This window comes from Nannospalax galili, unplaced genomic scaffold (genome assembly GCF_000622305.1).
Source record: "Nannospalax galili isolate Female #2095 unplaced genomic scaffold, S.galili_v1.0 scaffold1076, whole genome shotgun sequence".
In the NCBI taxonomy this organism is placed as follows: domain Eukaryota; kingdom Metazoa; phylum Chordata; class Mammalia; order Rodentia; family Spalacidae; genus Nannospalax; species Nannospalax galili.
In genome coordinates, this window is record NW_008338348.1 from 1 (window position 1) to 19,403 (window position 19,403).

The 19,403-nt window shown below is 49.1% G+C and overlaps 1 protein-coding gene across 1 annotated transcript in view; it reads left to right on the plus strand.

Annotated features, from left to right (window-relative positions):
* Window positions 1–2,602: 2,602 nt before the first annotated feature.
* Window positions 2,603–19,403, plus strand: part of Slc2a9 (solute carrier family 2 member 9) — a gene marked incomplete at its 5' end in the record, with an annotated part of 138,865 nt that continues 122,064 nt past the window's right edge. Inside the window, 2 exon segments of the mRNA XM_017798145.1 lie at window positions 2,603–2,763; window positions 14,144–14,268. Of these exon segments, the coding sequence (XP_017653634.1) occupies window positions 2,603–2,763; window positions 14,144–14,268 (286 nt within the window).

The following is a 19,403-nucleotide window of genomic DNA, read 5'->3' on the forward strand; positions in this document are numbered from 1 at the left end:
CACATGCCACTCTGCAGCCAGAGAGATCCTCTGAAAATGCAAACACACCTCTTCCCCTTTGCTTCACAACCGTACCCTACCTAGAGTAAAACCCAAGGAAAACCACACTTAGGGTTAGGCTCCTTAAGGCCCACGTGACCCACCCTTCCACCACCCCTTTCCTTCCATTCCCACTGATCTTCTCTCTTGTTGTGAACACCCAAGCTTTTCCCACCAGGTGTCTTGTATTTGTGGGTGCACGTGTGTGAGTATGCATGTACCTGTATGCACGCATGTGTGGAGGTCAGAGATCAGCAACCATGGGTGTTGTTTCTCCGAAACTGTTCATCGTCTTTTGTTTGTTTTTGTTTGTTGGTCACTGGCCTAGGACTTGCCTATTCAGTGGGCTGGCTGGCTGACTAGCGAGGCTGGGCTCACCTGTAATCCCAGAATTGGGATTGCAAACACGAGCCACTGTGCCAGATTGTTTTTATATGAGTTCTGGGGCTGGAACCCAGGTCCCCATGCTTGTGTGGTAAATACTTCACTCACTGAGCCCTTGCCCCAGCCCACCTCCATGCTTTTTGGGTGCGTTTCCCTCCGCCGGAGGCTCCTCCTCCTTCTGTGTTTTGCTTTGTTAACTTTTTGGGGTTTTTTTGTTTGGTTTTTGGTTTTGTTTGTTTGTTTGTTTTTTCGGGTCTTGCTGCAGCTGGCCTGGATTCTCTAATGGACACCAGGCTGGCCTGGAACTCACAGAGATCTGCCTGCCTCTGCCTCCTGAGTGCTGGGATTAAAGGCGTACACCACCATGCCCGTTTTTCCTTTGTTAACTTTTAATGTGACTAAGTGTGTGCACTCATGAAAGAATACATAAGACACAAATATGTATCTATAAAATGCTAACATATATTTCCCATATATCTAACATACATATATATGTATTTGGATAAAAGATAAAGGTTGATTATAAGTCTAGAATCTATGTAACCACCATTTGGGTAACAAATTGAAGGTCTGATGGAGCAATCATCTCTTAAGTCATCCCCTTGACAACCACTGAATTGAAAGCCTTTCTTTATAGTTTTGCAATTCGTGTAGGATTCTACCAGAAGGCTTTCAGTTCTGTTTACCTTTGAATTTTATACATGGAATCACACTGCGCATTTCTTCTTCTTCTTTTGAGCAATATTATTGTGAGATTTTCCTCTCTGCTTGTGTGTAGCTGTTATTCATGTTTGCAGCCCTAATGTTTCACATTCTGAGTGTTCCATAATCTGTTTACCTCTTCTGCTGTCAGTGGACATTGGGCTGTTTCTTGTTTGGGGTTTTTAGGAGTAATGTTACCTCGGATGTTTGAGTAGATATACTCTAGGGCCTGTGGCCAAGTTGTGCAATGAAACTTTCTAGAAATAGGTCTGCTAAGCTGTACATAAGAGCATTTTCACCTAGGTGGGAATTGTGTGAGCCAGACACTGGTCCATGTTCTCCCTCACATCAGCTCCCAGATGTCAGTGCCATCTTTCCATCCTTCTTCTGGTGAAGATGCCCACTCTGCAGCTGACTTAAATCATTAGCAAACCATAGTACTGAGATCTGAGCTCAAGTCTGTGAGCTGCAAACCTAAGCTTTTCCTGCAATGACATTTACTAGCCGTGCTAATTTTTGTGGGTCCTTGTTGGTAGCCATGCACAACTAATACTGTTTGGCAGATGAACTCCCTTAACACAGTGCCATGACCTCAGTCTGTGCTGTACATTAGAACCACCCACTCCTTGTACTAAACTCAGCAGCAGTGTTGAGATGGGCTGGGTGAGAAGATGTCCCTCATGATGGGTGGTTCATTTGCATTTTCCTTTGACTGATGACGCAGAGCCTGTCATGGCCTAATTGGGCATCTGCATTTTGATGAGGTTCTGTTCAGGTCCCTTGTTTACTTATTGTATTTGCTTTCTAATTGGTATGTCAGAGTTCTTTATGTATTGTGTATACTTGTTCCTTGTAGGTGTAGCATTACAAATATATTCATTTAGTCCTTGGCTTCTTTTTAAAAATAATTTTTATTGTGTTTATTCACTTATTGGTATGTGGGTGTATCCACAGCACGTATGGAAGTCAGAAGACCACTTGTGGGATTTGGTTCTCTTTCTACCATGAGTCCCAGGGAGCGACCTCAGGTCATCAGTCGTGGTGACAAGCACCTCCACCTACTGAGACATCTTGCTGGTCCTCTGTCTTCCTTTACTGGTGGTGTCTTTGGGAGAACAAAGACTTTAATTATGACACAATCCAAGTGAACATTTTTTCTTTTGTGGTTGTTTTCTTTGTGTTATCTGCCTTTGCCTATTATAAAGTACATCTTCTGTTAGACATGGTCACATTTAACACATTCCAAAGTTGATGCCACTGTGTATTAAAGTTAGAGCTTAGGGCCAGATCTGAGTCTGATTCCTAGGCTTAACACTTTCTGAACAAGTCCTGTTGCCTCTCCAAGTCTGTTGCCCTATCTGCAGGGTGCCAAACATGACAAAGTGTTCCTTGAAGGATCTTCTTGAGTTGCATACTGGTTTGCTCCCAGCAGCAGGTGGAACAGAAGGAAATAACTTCCTTTGTTGTTTATTTACAGAACATCAAGGCCTTTTACAATGAAACGTGGCACAGAAGGCATGGACTTCCCGTAGACCCGGACACTCTCACTCTGCTCTGGTCCGTGACTGTGTCCATATTTGCCATTGGTGGCCTGGTGGGGACGCTGATGGTGAAGATGATCGGAAAGTTTCTTGGGAGGTCAGTAGCAGGTTGTTTCTGTTTGGAGGGTTCCCTCTATAATGATCACAATATAGCTAGATCATTGTCAGTGCCCAGGCAGGCAACAAAATTCCACACAGTTTACTTGGGGAAGGTTTACTGCCCAGAAGGGAAGGGGAAGAAATAGAGTCCAGTGTCCCAGAGGAACTGAAGCCTTCGTCCAGTGCAGTGAGGAACAGTGCTGAAGTTGTGGAGGAGCCAGGCTGTGCAGAGCCCAAATGAGGGGAGCAGGGAGGAAATGTCCTGACCCCTCATCCTCGCAGAAGCTCACTGTAGGAAGCCAGGACACCTTGTTCATGCCATCTGGGGAGGGGCACAACACATCTGGAGCACACCCAGCAAAGTGCCTTAGGGCCGTTCCACAGAAGCACAGAGTGCTGTGCTTTTGAAGACAGACAGATTTTTTCTAGTGCATGTTCAATAGACACCTGGGCCATTTCAAATGGTTCCCATTATCTATAAACTTACAGAAAGTATCCAAGACTCCAAGTTTAGGCTGGGGAGATGGCTTAGTCAGTAAGTCATTTGCCTCATAACTACATGGACCTGGGTTCTGATCCCCAGAACCCCCACAAAACTTCAGGTACAGTGGTGTAGACTTGTAATCCCAGTGATGACAAGATGAGAGGCTGACATGGGCAGATCCCCAGAAGCTTCCTGATCAGCTAGTGTAGCTGACTTGACCAAGTTCCAGGCCAATAAGAGACCCCATTTCAGGAACCATGGAAGGTGCTGAGCAATAGCACCCGAATCTGTCCTCTGACCTCCACATGTGCTCACACACATGTACCCATGCACATGTGAACCCCACACATATGCTCCCACATGTACCCATACACCTGTGCACCCCACACATATACACACAGACACCAACACAGTACTGTCTAGGCGGTAGCTCAGTAAGTAGAAGCTGTTCCCTACTATCCTATTCACATAGTCATACGTGGTAGCTGCTTGACAAATCTCTATTTTGCGTTGACACAAACTGGGGAGGAGATTCATCGGACCCCAGATCTCAGACTTACAGACACACTCCTGAGAGAAGGGTCCCTCCCACTCTTTCTCACTCTGCCCTGTGCCCCCAGCAACGAGCTCATTAGAAAGATGCTGTTTCAGGGAGACTGTCTGTTCTGGTTACTCCCTATTGCTGTGATAAAAACACTGACCAAAACCAAACTGGGGTTTTAGCTTACCGCACGGTCCATCATCAAGGGAAGTCAAGGCAGGAGCTCAGGGCGGGAACCTGGAGCACAGGCCATGGAGGAACACTGCTTACTGGCTTGCTCCTCTGTCCTGTGCTCAGCCTGCTTTCTTTTTAAAAATATTTATTATTTTTATTTTACATGTATGAGTGTATTGCTTGTGTGTAGGGAGATGTGCCCATGCTATGCAGTGCCTGAGGTCAGAAGAGGGCGTTGTGTCCCCTGGAACTAGAGTTATGGTTGGTTGTTAGCCACCATGTGGGTGCTGAGAGTCAAACCTGGGTCCTCTGCAAGAGCAGCTAGTGCTTTTAACCGCTGAGCCATCTCTCCAGCCCCTAGCATGCTTTCTTATACAACGCAAGACTACCTGCCCAGGGTTTGGCCTTCCCACATCACTCAACAATTGAGAAAATGCCCCACAGACATGGTCAGTACATTGGAGGAAATTCCTCAGTTGAGATTCCTTCTACCCAGTTGTCAAGTTGACAACTGCAGCTGTCCAGCACGCTGTCCCAAGGCTGCCTTGAAGACATCCACAGGTGTTGATAAAGGCCAGATCCAGAGCAGTAAGTACTGGGAGCTTAGTACCAGGAAAGCACAGCCTTTGCCTAGGTAGTGAGGGGTGATGTTTTCTGAGGTCCTCCAATGTTCCAGGAATTCTCAAACTATCTCTGATTTAATCTGCTCTGCTCTGATGGGTCTGTGGATGAAAAACAGAAGGTAAGAGAGTTCAAGGTGGCTGTGCACACTTAGCTAGTTCACATAAGACTGAGCTCATGCTGGGAGCAGCACGTGGTGACCTCAAACCTGCCATCTTTCCACAGTGCCAAGTGGCTTTTAGGTAGGACTTGGCTAGCAATGGCACCAGAAAATCCATGACTGCCGGGCAACAGGCACATGACTGACTGACACGCAGACAAGCACCACTGACCAGGGTTCCTAAGCCTCCAGTCATGCTGGACCTAATCCACAGTCTCCTGTCTATCCAAGTTAGGTGGAGCCCTGCCCCAGGCTCTGTGGCCTGTGACATCTGTTCTCCTTATCCCTGGCTGTGCACACCTGCCCCAAGCCTGGCTCTTGAGGAGTCTCTGAACCCAAGCAATGCAATAGGGAAGGAGCACTGGAATTGGGGCAGAGTGCCGACTCAGCTGGTTCTGACCCCCAGCCACCAGCTGTGTAATGTGGGACTTTACCACCTGTCTCCTAGAGGGTGCTCTCACATGTCCACCGAGGCTACTGAGAGTACTTTATGGCCTTCTGAAGCCTGCCAGCCACACAACAAAGGGAAAACATGTTGGAAAACGGCTTAAACATCTTGGATTTCTAAGTGATGGAGGAAGCTTCCTCTGCCTAGCAGGGCTGGAGAGGTGATGCTGGTTAAAAGGGTCTGGTGGTTAAGTCTCTAGCAGCTGCCAACTCCTCTTTTCATAGTTCTTGGGAAAAAAATTAAGTCAAAGTTTCTGTTTAAATAACTGTTGGGAGAAAAAGCCTTCCTCTGCCTAGCAGGGCTGGAGAGGTGATGCTGGGTAAAAGGTCTGGTGGTTAAGTCTCTAGCAGCTGCCAACTCCTCTTTTCATAGTTCTCGGGAAAAAAATTAAGTCAAAGTTTCTGTTTAAATAACTGTTGGGAGAAAAAGAGCCAAAATTGAAGAGAAGGCTACCATTTATTAACTTCATTCTGCAAGCCAGTGCTCAACATGCCATAGACAGATACTTCTGAAAACCACGGGTGTTTTCCTGCTTTATACAGGAATTGGATACCCTGGGAGGTTTGACAGCTTGCCCTTGTTACAAAGGGTAGAGTTGGTCTGAAAGGTAGATCCAGGTCTAATTAACCATAGATCAGAGCTTTTGCTGTTGCAAGGTGCTAAGTGAAATTCCTTCTGGGACTGTCAAAGAGGAAGAGGAAGCCAAGTCACGGGGAGAGGCTGTGGAACAGCAGCAGGCAACCTGCATGGTCTATCCCAGGTTACTCAAGTGTGTGGCTGGGAGAGTTTAGTAGTCCAAGGTCTCAGTGCCTGCTCAAGTTGGCCAGGACACTGGCAGGCCCAGCAGCGAGGAGGTCCCCAGATAAGCCATGTTGAAGTTCTCTGCGTTCAGAGAGAAATGGGGACAGAGAGGCTGAAGCAACCAGAAACATTCTCTGGCGCTCGGCCACATTGCCTTACACAGGCCTTGAGGACATAGTTTCTTCATCCTCTGGAACCTCTAGGTCGGAGAATTCAGGCCTTGGAGAATTCTGGGGGAATCATGGCACTTTGTTTGGGATCATCTGCCCCCTAGTGTAATGACAGACCCCTCCTTCTCTTGAGAGACAGGACAGTGTGTATGTTCAGTCCACAGACACTGACCACAGGCTCAGCTTCAACTCTGGGCTTTGATGATGATGCCTGATGACTTGTGTGTGAGTTATGTGAACTCTCTGAGCCCCACCTGGTTCACAGTGACATGAAATTAAAGTAATGGCCACATGTGAGAGCTACTATCTGCATTAAATTAGATGCTGGGTATGAAGTGCTTATCCCAGCAGCTGACTAGAACCAGCCCTCATGGTTTTGATGGTAATGTGAGATGTGAGCTCCGCATCAGCTCTTCCTGATGTGGGTTGCTTTGTCACTTGATGGAGCAGCTTGCTTTTTAAACTATGCAGGACTGTCCTTGTACATATTATTAGACCTGGTTCTTACCTCCGGAAACATGTCAAAACAACAAAGACCAAAAAACTGAACTCACACAAGCTCTGAAATCGGATCCCGGGTCAGATGCTCAGTCAAGCCATGGAACCGCCCTCATCTATGTGGTAATTGCATCTGAGCATCTGTCAGGAAGGGGGTGGGGTGCTGTTTGGGCACTTAGCCTTTGTGATAACAGAAGCAGCACTCCTGAGGTCTCAGGTAGGGCAGAGAGGCAGCACTGAGCAGTTCACTGGGCTCATCCTCATGATCCTGGGAAGTGCCAAGGATGGGTATCAGGGATCTAGGAAGAGGCAGCTGGTGCACCCTTATGTCTATGTCTCTGAAGCACAGAGAAGCAGACCTACCCACCCGAGGGAGCAGCTATGAGGGCTGAATGCCATAAAATTTACACCAATTTTCATGGCCTCTCATGTCACTCAGGAGACCCTTTGAATGCCTGTCATAGAGTCCAAATCAAGCTGGCTTAAGCCCCAAGGGGAATTTGTTGGTGCACATAACTGAAAGATAAGATGGGTGAACGTGCCAGCTCATAGGATGCGGCCAGGAAACCCTGTCACTGTGTCCTCCTCCATCTCTCAGCCCTGCCTGGTCCTGTCAGCTTCATCCCTGGCAGTCTCTCCCATGAAAGGTCAGCATTGTGAACTCTCTTCCAATAGTTACCTTAGAAGCGTCAGAGGCTCAGTTGGTAAAACACCAACTGTACAAGCTTGAGAGCCTGAGTTCAGATTCGCAGGGCCCACAGAAGCCCCCAGGTGGGGAGAGACAGGCAGATCCCTAAGCTCACTCTCCATCCTCACCAAGCCATGAGCTTCAGGTTCAATGGAAAGTGATGGAGGTTGGTAGTCATGAGTTCAGGTAACATCATCAGCATGCTTGTGTCAAGCTAAGCATGGCAGAAACGTGTGTGTAGGGTGACATGTAATCAGTGGGCTCTGCCAAGCCCATAGAAGGAAATGAAGGACTGTAGAACTCAAGCTGGGGAAACGGGAAACAGGAATGGACCTACTCGAGGAGCTTGATGGATGTGAAGTGAGGCGCCACCTGGGCCTCTAGGCCTAGTGTGGCTGAAGAATTGCTGGAAGGCATGTGGAGGCAGCCAGGGCCTGCAGAGGTTCCCCACTCACTATGGCTCACTGACAAGTGCTTTCCAAAGTCAAGTGAAAATGGTCCTCCCTGAGTCTCCCACTAATGGATCACAGTCCTCTAAAGGCTGACCCAGTAGAAGGCAGCTCCCAGGCGTTCTCTGACCTTCCATCATCCAGGCTAAGTCTGCCCAAGCTCTTTGAGCCTTTCTGCAGGATCTGCTTCCAAATTTTCCACCACCCCATTACCTTTCCTTTCTGCTTGAGAATGAGGGACCTCCTGGACCATCCAGGGATGCTCCTACAGTATCAGGGAGACTCCCAACAGCGAATCAGGCATTCTAGGTAGAGTTGCCCGGGACCCTGGAGTTCTGCTCTCAAAATGGATGTCCTTTGTTTGTGTTGCTGTATTCATCCTTGGGGGAAATGGAGACACAATGATTGAAGTTCCTGCCCAACCCCAGTGAAGCAGCACTAAGAAGTATTTGAAAATAAGGTTTCCATTCTCTCAGGGACACTGTCGGGCTGGGGCTATTGTGGAAGGAAGATGATAAAGTTACTAGGGTGAGGCAGTCTGACTCAGATGTGATGCTGACACTTCCTGCAAGGCACCAAAGGCACCAGACACTTGCAAGGGTTCAGGTCTGGGTCTCAGAAGATCGATTCTTTCTCTCCTCTCTCTCTCTCTCTGGCAAGTCCTATCAATTCTGTCCTCAGAATGTGTTACAATCTCATTGCTTCTTCCAACATGTAACGCTACCAGTATGGCTTAAATCACCCACTTGCTCACACCCCTGTGGTAGCTCCTACACAGACTTCCTGTCTGCATATGTCTCCATACCCGCCCCCTCCGTCTCATTGCTTCTTCCAACATGTAACGCTACCAGCATGGCTTAAATCACCCAGTTGCTCACACCCCTGTGATAGCTCCTACACAGACTTCCTGTCTGCATATGTCTCCATACCCGCCCCCTCCCTTCCATCAGTGGCACAGAGGACTAGTGGTCTTGGTACATATCAGGCCACATCTTTCCTTTGTCCTCTTATGGCTGCCTCCCTCACCGGGGTGGAAAGCCCAGTTCTCTAGATGGCATAAAAGACCCTTCAGGAGCTCTTGTCTGTCCTCTCACCTGTCAGCTCCTGCTGAGCACCTTGGTCCTCCAGCCTCCAGCCACGCTGGTCTCAATGATGTTGCCTGACTGTTTATCCCTCTCTGCCTGGAGTCCTGCTCCTGGATATCCATGTGGCCCCCTTTTCAGAATTTATTTTTATTTATTTGTATGAGTGTTTTGTCTGCACGTATGTAAGTGCACCCATGCATGCGATGTCCACAGGGGCCAAAGAGCCATCAGATCCCCTGGAACTGGAATTCTAGAGGGTTGTTAGCCCCCATGTGGGTACTGGAAACTGAACCTGGATCCCCTGAGAGAGTAATCAGTACTCTTAACTGCTGAACCATCTCTCCAGCCCCACCACATGGCCTCTCTCGCTCCTCTACCTCTGTGTGCCTAGTGGCCTCCTCTATTCCACCCTGTAAAATGGGACCCCCTTTCTGCTTCAGTCATCCTGACCGCATCAGTCACCCCTGGCATGTATATGATTTACATTGCTTTGGGAAGAGCTGAAGAGTAAGGACTTTGCTGCGTTCGTCATCGTAGGCTAGGACTGAGAGTGATACTCAGCCCACACTCTACTGTGTGCTCAGTGAATGATGCTAGTGAGTTAATGAATGCTTTTCAGAGAACACATGTCCGTGAGTGAATATGGCTGCTACCTTTGCAGATACCTTGTGTCATGGTTACCAGAAGGCTAGATCTTCCATTCAGTAGTGTGACCTTGACTAAGGGTGTTCTGTATCTGTTTCTCCCTGAGTGTAATGAGACAAGAGGATCTAACTCACAGGGTAACTTTATACAAAGAACACAGTGTTTAAGACTGTGCCTGGTCCATTGTGAAGCTCAGTGTTTTTAGCTATCATGCGATAGCTGTATACCGGAGTAGGCTTTGAAAGGGTCGCTTGGCTGCTCTGTGGACACGAATGGCAACAGAGTGAATGGCACCAAAGCCACCAGATGACATGACAGTGGTATGATGGCGACAGGACCCTGCTACACTGGGGGCTAGAAATGGGAAAGCAGTTTGGTTAGGATGTCCTCTGGAAATATTGTAGATATTGTGGTGATGTACTAGGTATGAAAGGTTTTTAGCCCAAGCTACTAGGAAACAGAGGCTTCATTTACTCTGACCAGAAAGAGGATGGACAGAGGTGCTAGTGTGCCTGTGGTATGGTGTCTACTACAGAGGACTGGGAGTTGGATTTTCAACATGCTATGGTGTGAGATGCCATAGGTCTAGAAGGCAGCTAAATACACAAGTGTGGAGTGCAGAGGTGAAGCTGGGCCACAGGCAGAGTTCACAACTGCCATCAAGAAGACAGCTCTCGTGGGACTGGATGATGGTATCCAAACGGAGTGTAGAGGGAGAGATAGCAGGGGAGAGATGGGCTGCAGACTGGGAACACGCCAAGGTCAATGGGAGAGATGGGCTGCAGACTGGGAACACGCCAAGGTCAATGGGAGAGATGGGCTGCGGACTGGGAACACGCCAAGGTCAAGGGGAGAGATGGGCTGCGGACTGGGAACACGCCAAGGTCAATGGGAGAGATGGGCTCCAGACTGGGAACACTCCAAGGTCAAGGGGAAAGAGGAGTACAAGCCGGCTGAGACAGAGAAGGAAAACAAAACCAGGGGAGGGATCCCAGATGTTCAAGGACCCAGGGAACGCAGACTATGTTCCACAAAGAGCAGTGGTCATCCCTGTGCGGCACTGAGGCTGTACAAGTGCTTAGACCTGTCAAAGCAGATGTTGTTGGGGCTGGGGAAGTAGCCCAGCAGTTTAGAGCACGGGCTGCTCTTGCAGAGGACCTGGGTTTGGTTCCCAGCACCCACATGGCGGCTAACAACCACATGTAATTCCAGTTCCAGGGGATCTGACACCCTCTTCTGTCCTATGCAGACCTTGTATGCATATAGTGCACTTACATACATGAAGGCAAAATACTCATGCACATAACATAAAAATAAACAATTAAAAAATACTAAAAACAGATGATGTTGACCTTCACAAAGTCATCTTTGTCTCCATCCCCACCGAGTGGCAGGAATGAGCCAGTCCAAGTGGTGGGACAAGGAGGAGTATTGGTGAGAAGACCACTTGTTAAGGATGCTCCCTCTAGACAGGAAAGAGGCAGTGGCTGTGGAGGGTGATCTGAGAGGAGAGTCTAGGTGTTTGCAGGGGATGACTAAGGACAGAACGAATGAACTCTCCAGACAGGGCACTCCCCAGGAGAAAGGGTGGGACCCAGCACTCCAAAGACCCAAGCTGGAGCTGGGAGAGCTCAGCCAGATTCAGGTAGGCTAGAGACCTTGAGGCTACTAGCCTTGTCTAAGGATGCCTCTGCTTCCTCCTCTGTGAGTTGAAGATACCATTGGCAGGGATAGTCTTTGGGATGATTTTGTAGAAGCCCCAGGTTTTCCAGCATCACATCCAGTCTGTGCTGAGGAGTGGGACCTTCCAGCAGTGGATCTGATTCTTTCTGGTCGTAACCGGCAATGCCTCTACCAAGACTGCATTATAGGAGCTGCTGTGGGCAGCTTGGGGTTATCTCAGCAGGGGGCGCCAAAGCCATTCCACACTCTCTGCGTGTCACCCCTGAGGATGTTCTGGAGAAGGTCATTGTCAGTGCCTGTTTCTAAGCGCTATTGATGGTCTGAGCATTAACCATGCTTGCAGCCACTCAAAGAGGCAAGCATTACTCTCAAGACTCCCTCTCCCATCCTCTAGTGGTGAATGTCCACTCTGGAGGGGGAATGTGGTGGAGGAGGTGTCTGTGAGCAGGGCTTGAGATGTGATTTCCAATCAGGCCTTTTATTTCTCAGTACAGAGTAAAGGCCACATCTGAGAACCCGTGGCCTTGGACAGCTTCCTTCTCACTCTGACCCACCTCTGCATACACTTTCTTATGCTGGACCTGGGCCTGGGAGGCCTTCAGTGATAGGAAATCAAGACAGGAGACTGTAAATAGAAGCTATAGGAGAAAAAGATCGACTTTTTGTAAGGAATACTTGTTTTTCTTTCATAGTCAAGCTCTTCCCACGTTGGGAATGGAAAATCAAAACAGAGAGGCAGCTTCGGGGGGTGGGGGGACCAAAGGCCAAGGCTACACTGCAGAAGATACAGCTGCTAGAACCACTGGGAGAGAAGGCTGGGGCCTCAGAGTGATGCACCCTTCACAATGGGAGCAGAGAGAGTGTGGGACCCTGTGACTACCATTCTGACCCTCTGGAAGACCTTCACACCAGTTGTATGGAAGCCAGAGGCAGGAGAGCCTGGAGATGCGGCTCCCTTTGAAGCAGCACTGTCAGAACAAGGGGCAAAGCTAGAGAGAACCAAGCTAATGGCAGACCGCTTTCCTGGTTAGAACGCTGGATCCCAGTGTCTGCGATTTCACTTTCCACAGCTACGGTTACCCACAGGCAACTACAATCTGAAAATATTAAACAGAAAATGCTCGACAAGGTTTTGAATGAACTGTTCTTCTGAGTAACGTGATGAGATCTATACTGTCTGTCCCGGGACACAGATCATCCTTAGTCCAGTGTATCCACACTGATGCACTACACACCACTAATCACTTTTAGCCATCTTGGTTATCAACTAGCTGGTATAACTGCTTTTCTATTATGACATTCATTTAAATTAAGTTTAAAAAGCTAGTCTTTTTCACACAGATCACACCAAGTTCTGCACGCTGGCCTTGTGATTCTTTCTTAGAGGTTTTCCCACATCAGAACATAGAAAGCTCCCTCTGCTTTAATGCCTGCATGACACCCCACCACGTGGATGACTATGATTTACTTTACTATTAGTGAAGACACCATCTGCTACCTCAGAGGATGTTGTCATGAGCATCTTGGTACACCATCAAGCTGTGAAGGCCAGGGGCTGTGGGATTCTCCAGGAAGATGTAGAAAGGGAGAAAATTTAACTCAAATGTTGAGATGAGTCAGGAATAAAAAATATGGCTCTGTCTTCAAGAGATCTAACTCCTAAAAGTATTACTGAGTCTACTTTCAGACCCCTAGCGTCTCATAATTTACAAAACACCAAGAAATTGGGAGAAGCAAAATGTTCCCCAAACTCCTTGACTTCCTAACCTTACAGCTTAAAACAAGTTTCTAACTCATCGGAGTTCCAGTTTACCTGTGCATGGCATGGGGATATGAGTACCTGCCTCTCGGGGCTGTTTCAAGTACTGAGTGGACTAATCATGTCAGTTGCCTAGACCAGGGCCTGTTATACAGAGCAAGAGTTCAGCAAATGGGAGCTGCTGGGATCATTCTGCAGGTGAGGGAAACAAAACAGTCTCTTCACTCCTGACAGAGCAGGGGCAGGAGTCCCTAAGTGAGGCATGACTCTCCCAGAATGGTTTAGGGACGCAGTCCTAAAACCAGACCTAACACACAGCAACTAAAACTAACGACCACCAGGGGAGTTTGTCTGCCTGTTTGATGGTTCTAACGCAGCTTTACATCCCAAACTGTAGCTCATTGAATCCAAGATGCTGTTAAGATATAAAGTATTATTGTTTTAGGGGGGAGAGAGAGAGAGAGAGAGAGAGAGAGAGAGAGAGAGAGAGAGCGAGAGGGGGAGAGAGAGAGAGAGATAGAGAGAGAGAGAGAGAGAGAGAGAAAAGGAAGGGAGGGAGAGAGGGAGGACAGGCCAGCCAGCGGAAGCTGTGGGACGCCCTGCTGGCTGTCTAGCTGTGGTCTCTAGGCTCCTCATTCCCTGGTTCCCTGTGTTTGTCTGACTTTCCTTGGCTATTGATTCCAGCTTCCAGCTTTTGTTCAATCCCTGGAAAGAGACCAAGTGCCCATTACGGAAGAAGTACCAAGGGTAGCACCCACCCTTAGTGCTCTGAAGCAGCTCTAGGGTCCTTCCAAGCCCCAAGGCATTACAGAGAGAGCAAATCAGTCTTCTAATGCCAGTGTGCCCAATTGTGACTTACACCTTGTCTTGAGAAACGTTGCATGGAGCTCTCAGAATTGATGCATCAGGACATCCAAAGCTGTCAAGCGGGCAGTGCTTTTGGGGGGACCCGTGGTGAACCCCGGGGCAGTGGTGCAGACTTACCTAGCTCAGGGTCACATGGCCAACAACGGAAGTGAGGGGTGGACGCATGCCCCAGATTCTCAGACTCTTCCCACTTCTTGACTCTCACCCTGCAGACCGTCTAAAGGGTCCTGGCCTGGCTTCTGGGGTGGATGGGCATTGACATGCCTGATCGTGAGCTCCCCTCATCGAATCCCTTTTTCTTCCAGGAAGTACACTTTGCTGGTCAACAATGGATTTGCGATTTCCGCTGCCTTGCTGATGGCCTGCTCACTCCAGGCAGGAACCTTTGAAATGCTCATTGTGGGCCGCTTTGTCATGGGAGTAGATGGAGGTGAGGCTACACCATGATGGGGGCGGGTATCATTCCCAGGGATTGCCTGGACTGGTGGGAGGTACATGGGGCTGGCATTGACTTGGGAAGGACCAAGATTCTAGAACCCCACATAAAGTGGGGCAGTTCCAGGGGCTGAGTCCTTCCATTTTCAATGTGGTAGCACCCTACTTGAGACACTAGGCTGGGTAAATCCAAGTCAGTGCCAACCCCTGGATGATGCCCCTTCCTCTGCCACCTTCAGTATAAAATTCATACTTCAGTGGTATCAGTGGTATCCAGAGAGTTCCCCCAAGGACTTGTTCTTCCATTTATTATCCAGCACTTAGACTATCTATGTCTTATGTTCTGTGTTCTGGGGAGGACCCCGCCCCTGTGAGCATAAGAACACAACTAATTATGTGTAAGTCCTAGGAAGAAAACAAAGCAAGGCACAGGGATAGTTGCTGGGCAGCTCCAGTTGTTGACTTGACACACATCTGGGTGGGCCTGTGGTCATGTCTGTGAGGCTTTTTCTTGATTGTTGAGTGATGTGGAAGGGCCCAGCCCACTGTGGGTGGTGGTATCCTGGATAGGTGGTCCTGGGTTGTATTAAGAAGCTGGCTGAACACAGACCAGAGGAGCAAGCCAGTAAGCAGCGTTCCTCCATGGTCTGTGCTCCAGGTTCCTTCCCTGACCTCCTACCCTGGCTCCCCCTGATGACAAGCTAAGCTATAAGGTAAAATAAACCTTTTCATCCCCACATTGGTTTTGGTCATTGTTTTATCACAGCAATAGAAAGTAACTGGAACACATAGGTTATTTTAGAAAGCCAGTCAGGAAGGACAAAGAAATGTGAGCGGAGACCAGAATGAACCAAGACTGAGAACTGACTGTCTGTGGAATCAGGAGGTGGAAGGGTGACTGGCACATCCCAGGAAGAGTGAGGCCAGACTTGGTGACGAGGTGGCCCTGGGAGCTGAGGCTGAAGGGAACTGTGGTCAGTGTACCCCCTAGCACCTGGGTAGGGAGTGCAAGGTGGATCCAGGAGTGGATCAGGGGAACCAAGGATCTGGGGAGGTATCTGGCTGTGTGCCATGAGAAAGATGTGCCAGGGGAATGACCAGACTCTGCTAAGGGAGGCTGTGGGAAGAACAGAGTGATATCAGCCCCAGGGATGTATCTCCAGGGGGTAGGGAGAGCAACCTTCCCTGCCATCTGAGCCTCTCTATCATTCATAGAGAAACCAGCCCTGACTGGGTGGTGCCAGAATGAAATCGCCTTGTGTGTGAAGTACGTGGTCCAGTGGGATCCAGGCCTGCTGGTACCCACTCCAGACACAGTGGGGGTATTCTTGTAACGAGTGCTGTTGCTGTTCCTTTAAATCTAAGCTCTTAAGGGCAAATCTAGGATTGGAACCAAGACAGAGGAAGGCTGGGTGGATGGGACACTTTGAAAGGCTCTCCCCAATAATTCTGTTATTCTACCCCCTCTGGAGGTTTTACATTTTATCCATTTGTCCACTTTTCCCCTTGATTGCCTCACTGACTGGGTGAGGTGATGCCTGTTAAACATACTTGTCGCTCTCTGAATTTCCTTCACTGGAAACGAACCATCTTCACAGATAAATGCTACTTTTTCACAGCCGCAGATTCAAACAAATGTCTTTTAGACCATTTTCCTATGAGCTATTCAGAAAGAAGCAGGAAGAAAAGGAGGAACTGGAGGGATTTAAGGCACTGTCTGACTTCTAGAGCAGGCATGCCTGCTTGGTGCTGTGCAGGGCCTGACTTCGTGCCATCCGTTCTCACAGAACCCTCAGAGAAGAGAGGAAAGTGAGGGCATTTAAGGTGAGGCAATTGCACAGAAAGAAAGAAAAATGGCTGGTCATGGGCTAGGCTGGCTGCATGCTCATAAAGAATCTGAACATTTATTTGGGGGACACAGTTCTATCTCCTACAGGAAGTGACACTGAAGTAGAAAGATTAAATGGTAGTCAACCTAGGATCTCTGAGAACCCAGTTCCAGACACACGGAAGAGAAGAGGTTGGTCTCGAAGGACACAGTGGGCCTGGACTGCTCACTAAGGCCTGAGGCTCACACATCTAGGGAAGGGTGGATGGCAGAGGATAGGGTCAGAAGTTGGGCAAGGCTGCTTCAGTGTGGGCTACTTAGTGAGTGACCAACCAGCCTGGATGGATGGCACCGGGCAAACCAGGGTGCACCAGGGGTCCAACCACAGTCTTATCAAAGAGCCCACCTCCTCCCTCCACCTCCTCCCTCACCATTTGTTTAGCCAAAGTTGGCATTGCTTAGCAGCTGAATGTGTGCCAGGCAGTCCGTCAATCATCACACATATTCAGCTTGTACTCCCCTATGAAGACGATGGCACCTCTGTCCCTATAACCAAAATACAGTAGTTCAAGCTGCCTGTCACTACAACTGCCAAGGAGCAGACACAGGCATTGAATCTTTAAGCTACACTGTATTCAGAGAGCCAGAGATCTGGGAAGATGGCAGTTGGCCCCCAGGTCGTCTTCTCTGCGTCGCCCCCAGCTGGCATGTTTTATAGAGAATCAGAGCAAAGGCAGTAAGTCACCACAATCCAGCCTTGCCCCCTCTGGCCAGGGGTTAGCCTTGTCTCTGAGATTTGGGGGGTCTGTGCTCTTCTTCCCTATCACCTCCTGCACTTCACCTTCATTATCGTCTGAGTCGCCAGGTTCACATATTCACAAGGCCACTGCATCCCACGTCCCACGATCCTCCCAAAGCATGAGCCAAATCACAGATTAATGAAGAGCAAATAGTGGGGTGTGTGCTCTGAGCTTTCCCCAGTGTGTGCACAGAGCTTTCCCCAGTGTGTGCACAGAGCTTTCCCCAGTGTGTGCACTGAGCTTTCCCCAGTGTGTGCTCTGAGCTTTCCCCAGTGTGTGCTCTGAGCTTTCCCCAGTGTGCACTGAGCTTTCCGCAGTGTGTGCACTGAGCTTTCCCCAGTGTGTGCTCTGAGCTTTCCCCAGTGTGTGCTCTGAGCTTTCCCCAGTGTGTGCACAGAGCTTTCCCCAGTGTGCACTGAGATTTCCCCATTGTGTGCACTGAGCTTTCCCCAGTGTGTGCACTGAGCTTGCCCCATGTGTGCACTGAGCTTGCCCCAGTGGGCACGTGCAGTTTGTTTTTTAATATGACGCACAAACGTGCATTTGGTATAGAGTAAAAGTGCCCTTCTCTTCCCTCCTGTCCCTTCTCACCCCCACCACACTGATGATAGGGAAGTTAGCACTCTCAGGACCATGACCATGCAGCCTCTTCCCACAGCACCTACTCCCTCACTGTTCTGTGAGCTGAGGAGCGCTCTCCTGTGGTCTTGATGTAGTGGTCAGGAGTGGTCAGTGTCTGGGTGGGTTCACATGAGCCAGGGTCCTTACTGCTGTTATTTCATTCCCAATGTAAGAATCCGCAGTTGTTGCAAATGAGTAACCATTGATCCAGTCCACCAAGTGAGGAAGCCAGAGCTCTGGGATTTGGAGGCGCTGACTCGGGGTTTTCCCCATTGCTGGGCCTGCTCCTAAACTGACAAGTAGCCAGTCACCTATCCCATGGGGCCAGATGCTCCTAATATATGTGCTTGGGATACAAACTCAAATATCCAGCCTGTATTGTTACTCTCAAGTGACTTCAGTCTCTGTTCCTTGAGTTTGAATTTTGTTTGTTGTTGGTTTTTGTTTTTACCTGGCAGGGCTGTTCTCAGGGAAGGCAACAGGGAATGGTCCCACAGCTGAGCCTGATTCAAGTGGCAAGTCCAAGGCCCTTTCTCGGAATACCATGCAATGAATGAGATTCTTACTTTGTAACTTGCTTCCTGCCTTCCTGTCTCTAATTTCTTCTTTAGGAAGGACCTCCCTAAACGTTAGAAACTGGGGTGAATTCAGCCCCTCATGAGAATCTAAGGCAGGAAAGGAATTTTGGATCCCCTCCTGTTCTAGTGAAAAAGTAGCTAGTGATGACCATGTCACAAGCGGCTGACTTGGGTGCTTTGGGGCTATGAAGATAGAAGTCACAGTGAAGCAAGAACGGTTTTCTAGGGTTGGCGCTCCATGCTTCTGAGGCCTGCGCACCAGGTTTTCAAACCTCACCGCTCACTTGTAACTCGAGGCCCTGAGAACTAGAGACTTGGCTCCAAGCATCCAAAGCTGCTTATCGCTCTCCAAGCCCAGTTCGAAACAAGCTTTGGACCTTTGGCACTGCAGCTCCTAAGCTTTGAGTGCAGGACCTTTGACTTAACCGTCTCTGGGGCTATTATGTTACCAGTCAGCTGCCTGGGGTCCTTCTGCTCACCCAGACAGAAATGATGAATGAGTGGGGAATTCTGCGAGCAGTAGTGCTCTTAGGCAGCTTTTGTGTCCCTAGGTGGTTGACAACAGACGGGAGTGGGAACAGGTGGCGCCCTCTACTGTAACTCCACCCAGGCTCTGAGTGGCACACAGAACCCTTAGCTATACAAGCCTGACAGCTCTTGTGGAGGCCTTGGAAGCTGGGATTCCTCAGCCCTTGGACACTGCTGGAGAAGATTCTGGGAAGGCCTCGCTGTCAGATTTATCAGCTCTTGACAGCAGTTTGTGTTACTGCTTCTAGGAACAGAGACTTTGGCCCTCCAGGCTTATGCCCCATGACCCAGGGCCTGCACCTTCTATTCTCTGGCTCTTTAGAGTCGTCTGTCCACCTTCAGCCTCGGCTCTGCATCCTATCCACTTCTACCATCCCCCATGTTCCAGCCCTGGCTGCTCCGGAGCAGTCGTCCTCAGCTGTCAAGTAGCTAGCCACCAGGCCGCTTCTGCAGCTGGGCCCGCCAACTTCTCCTCTGTCACCACTGCCCCCTGCTGCCTCTTTCTTCCTGTTACCAGCTCTTGAGACAGTGCTTGAGAGAAGTCTGTTGTTGGGCCTAAAGCTGTTTAACACAAGAGGAGGTCAGAACAGTGACTCCCAGCCTACTGCCTGGGAGCCAAAGAGCCGGCTGGTGGAGCCAGAGAAGGGATTTGCACCAACCACAGCACACCTCACATGCAAATGAAAGTTCATGTTTGCACCAATCACAGCAATGTCTCCCACCCCACTACTAACCAGGATGGACCCTGCTCAGGTTCTGAGATCAGATGACTTTG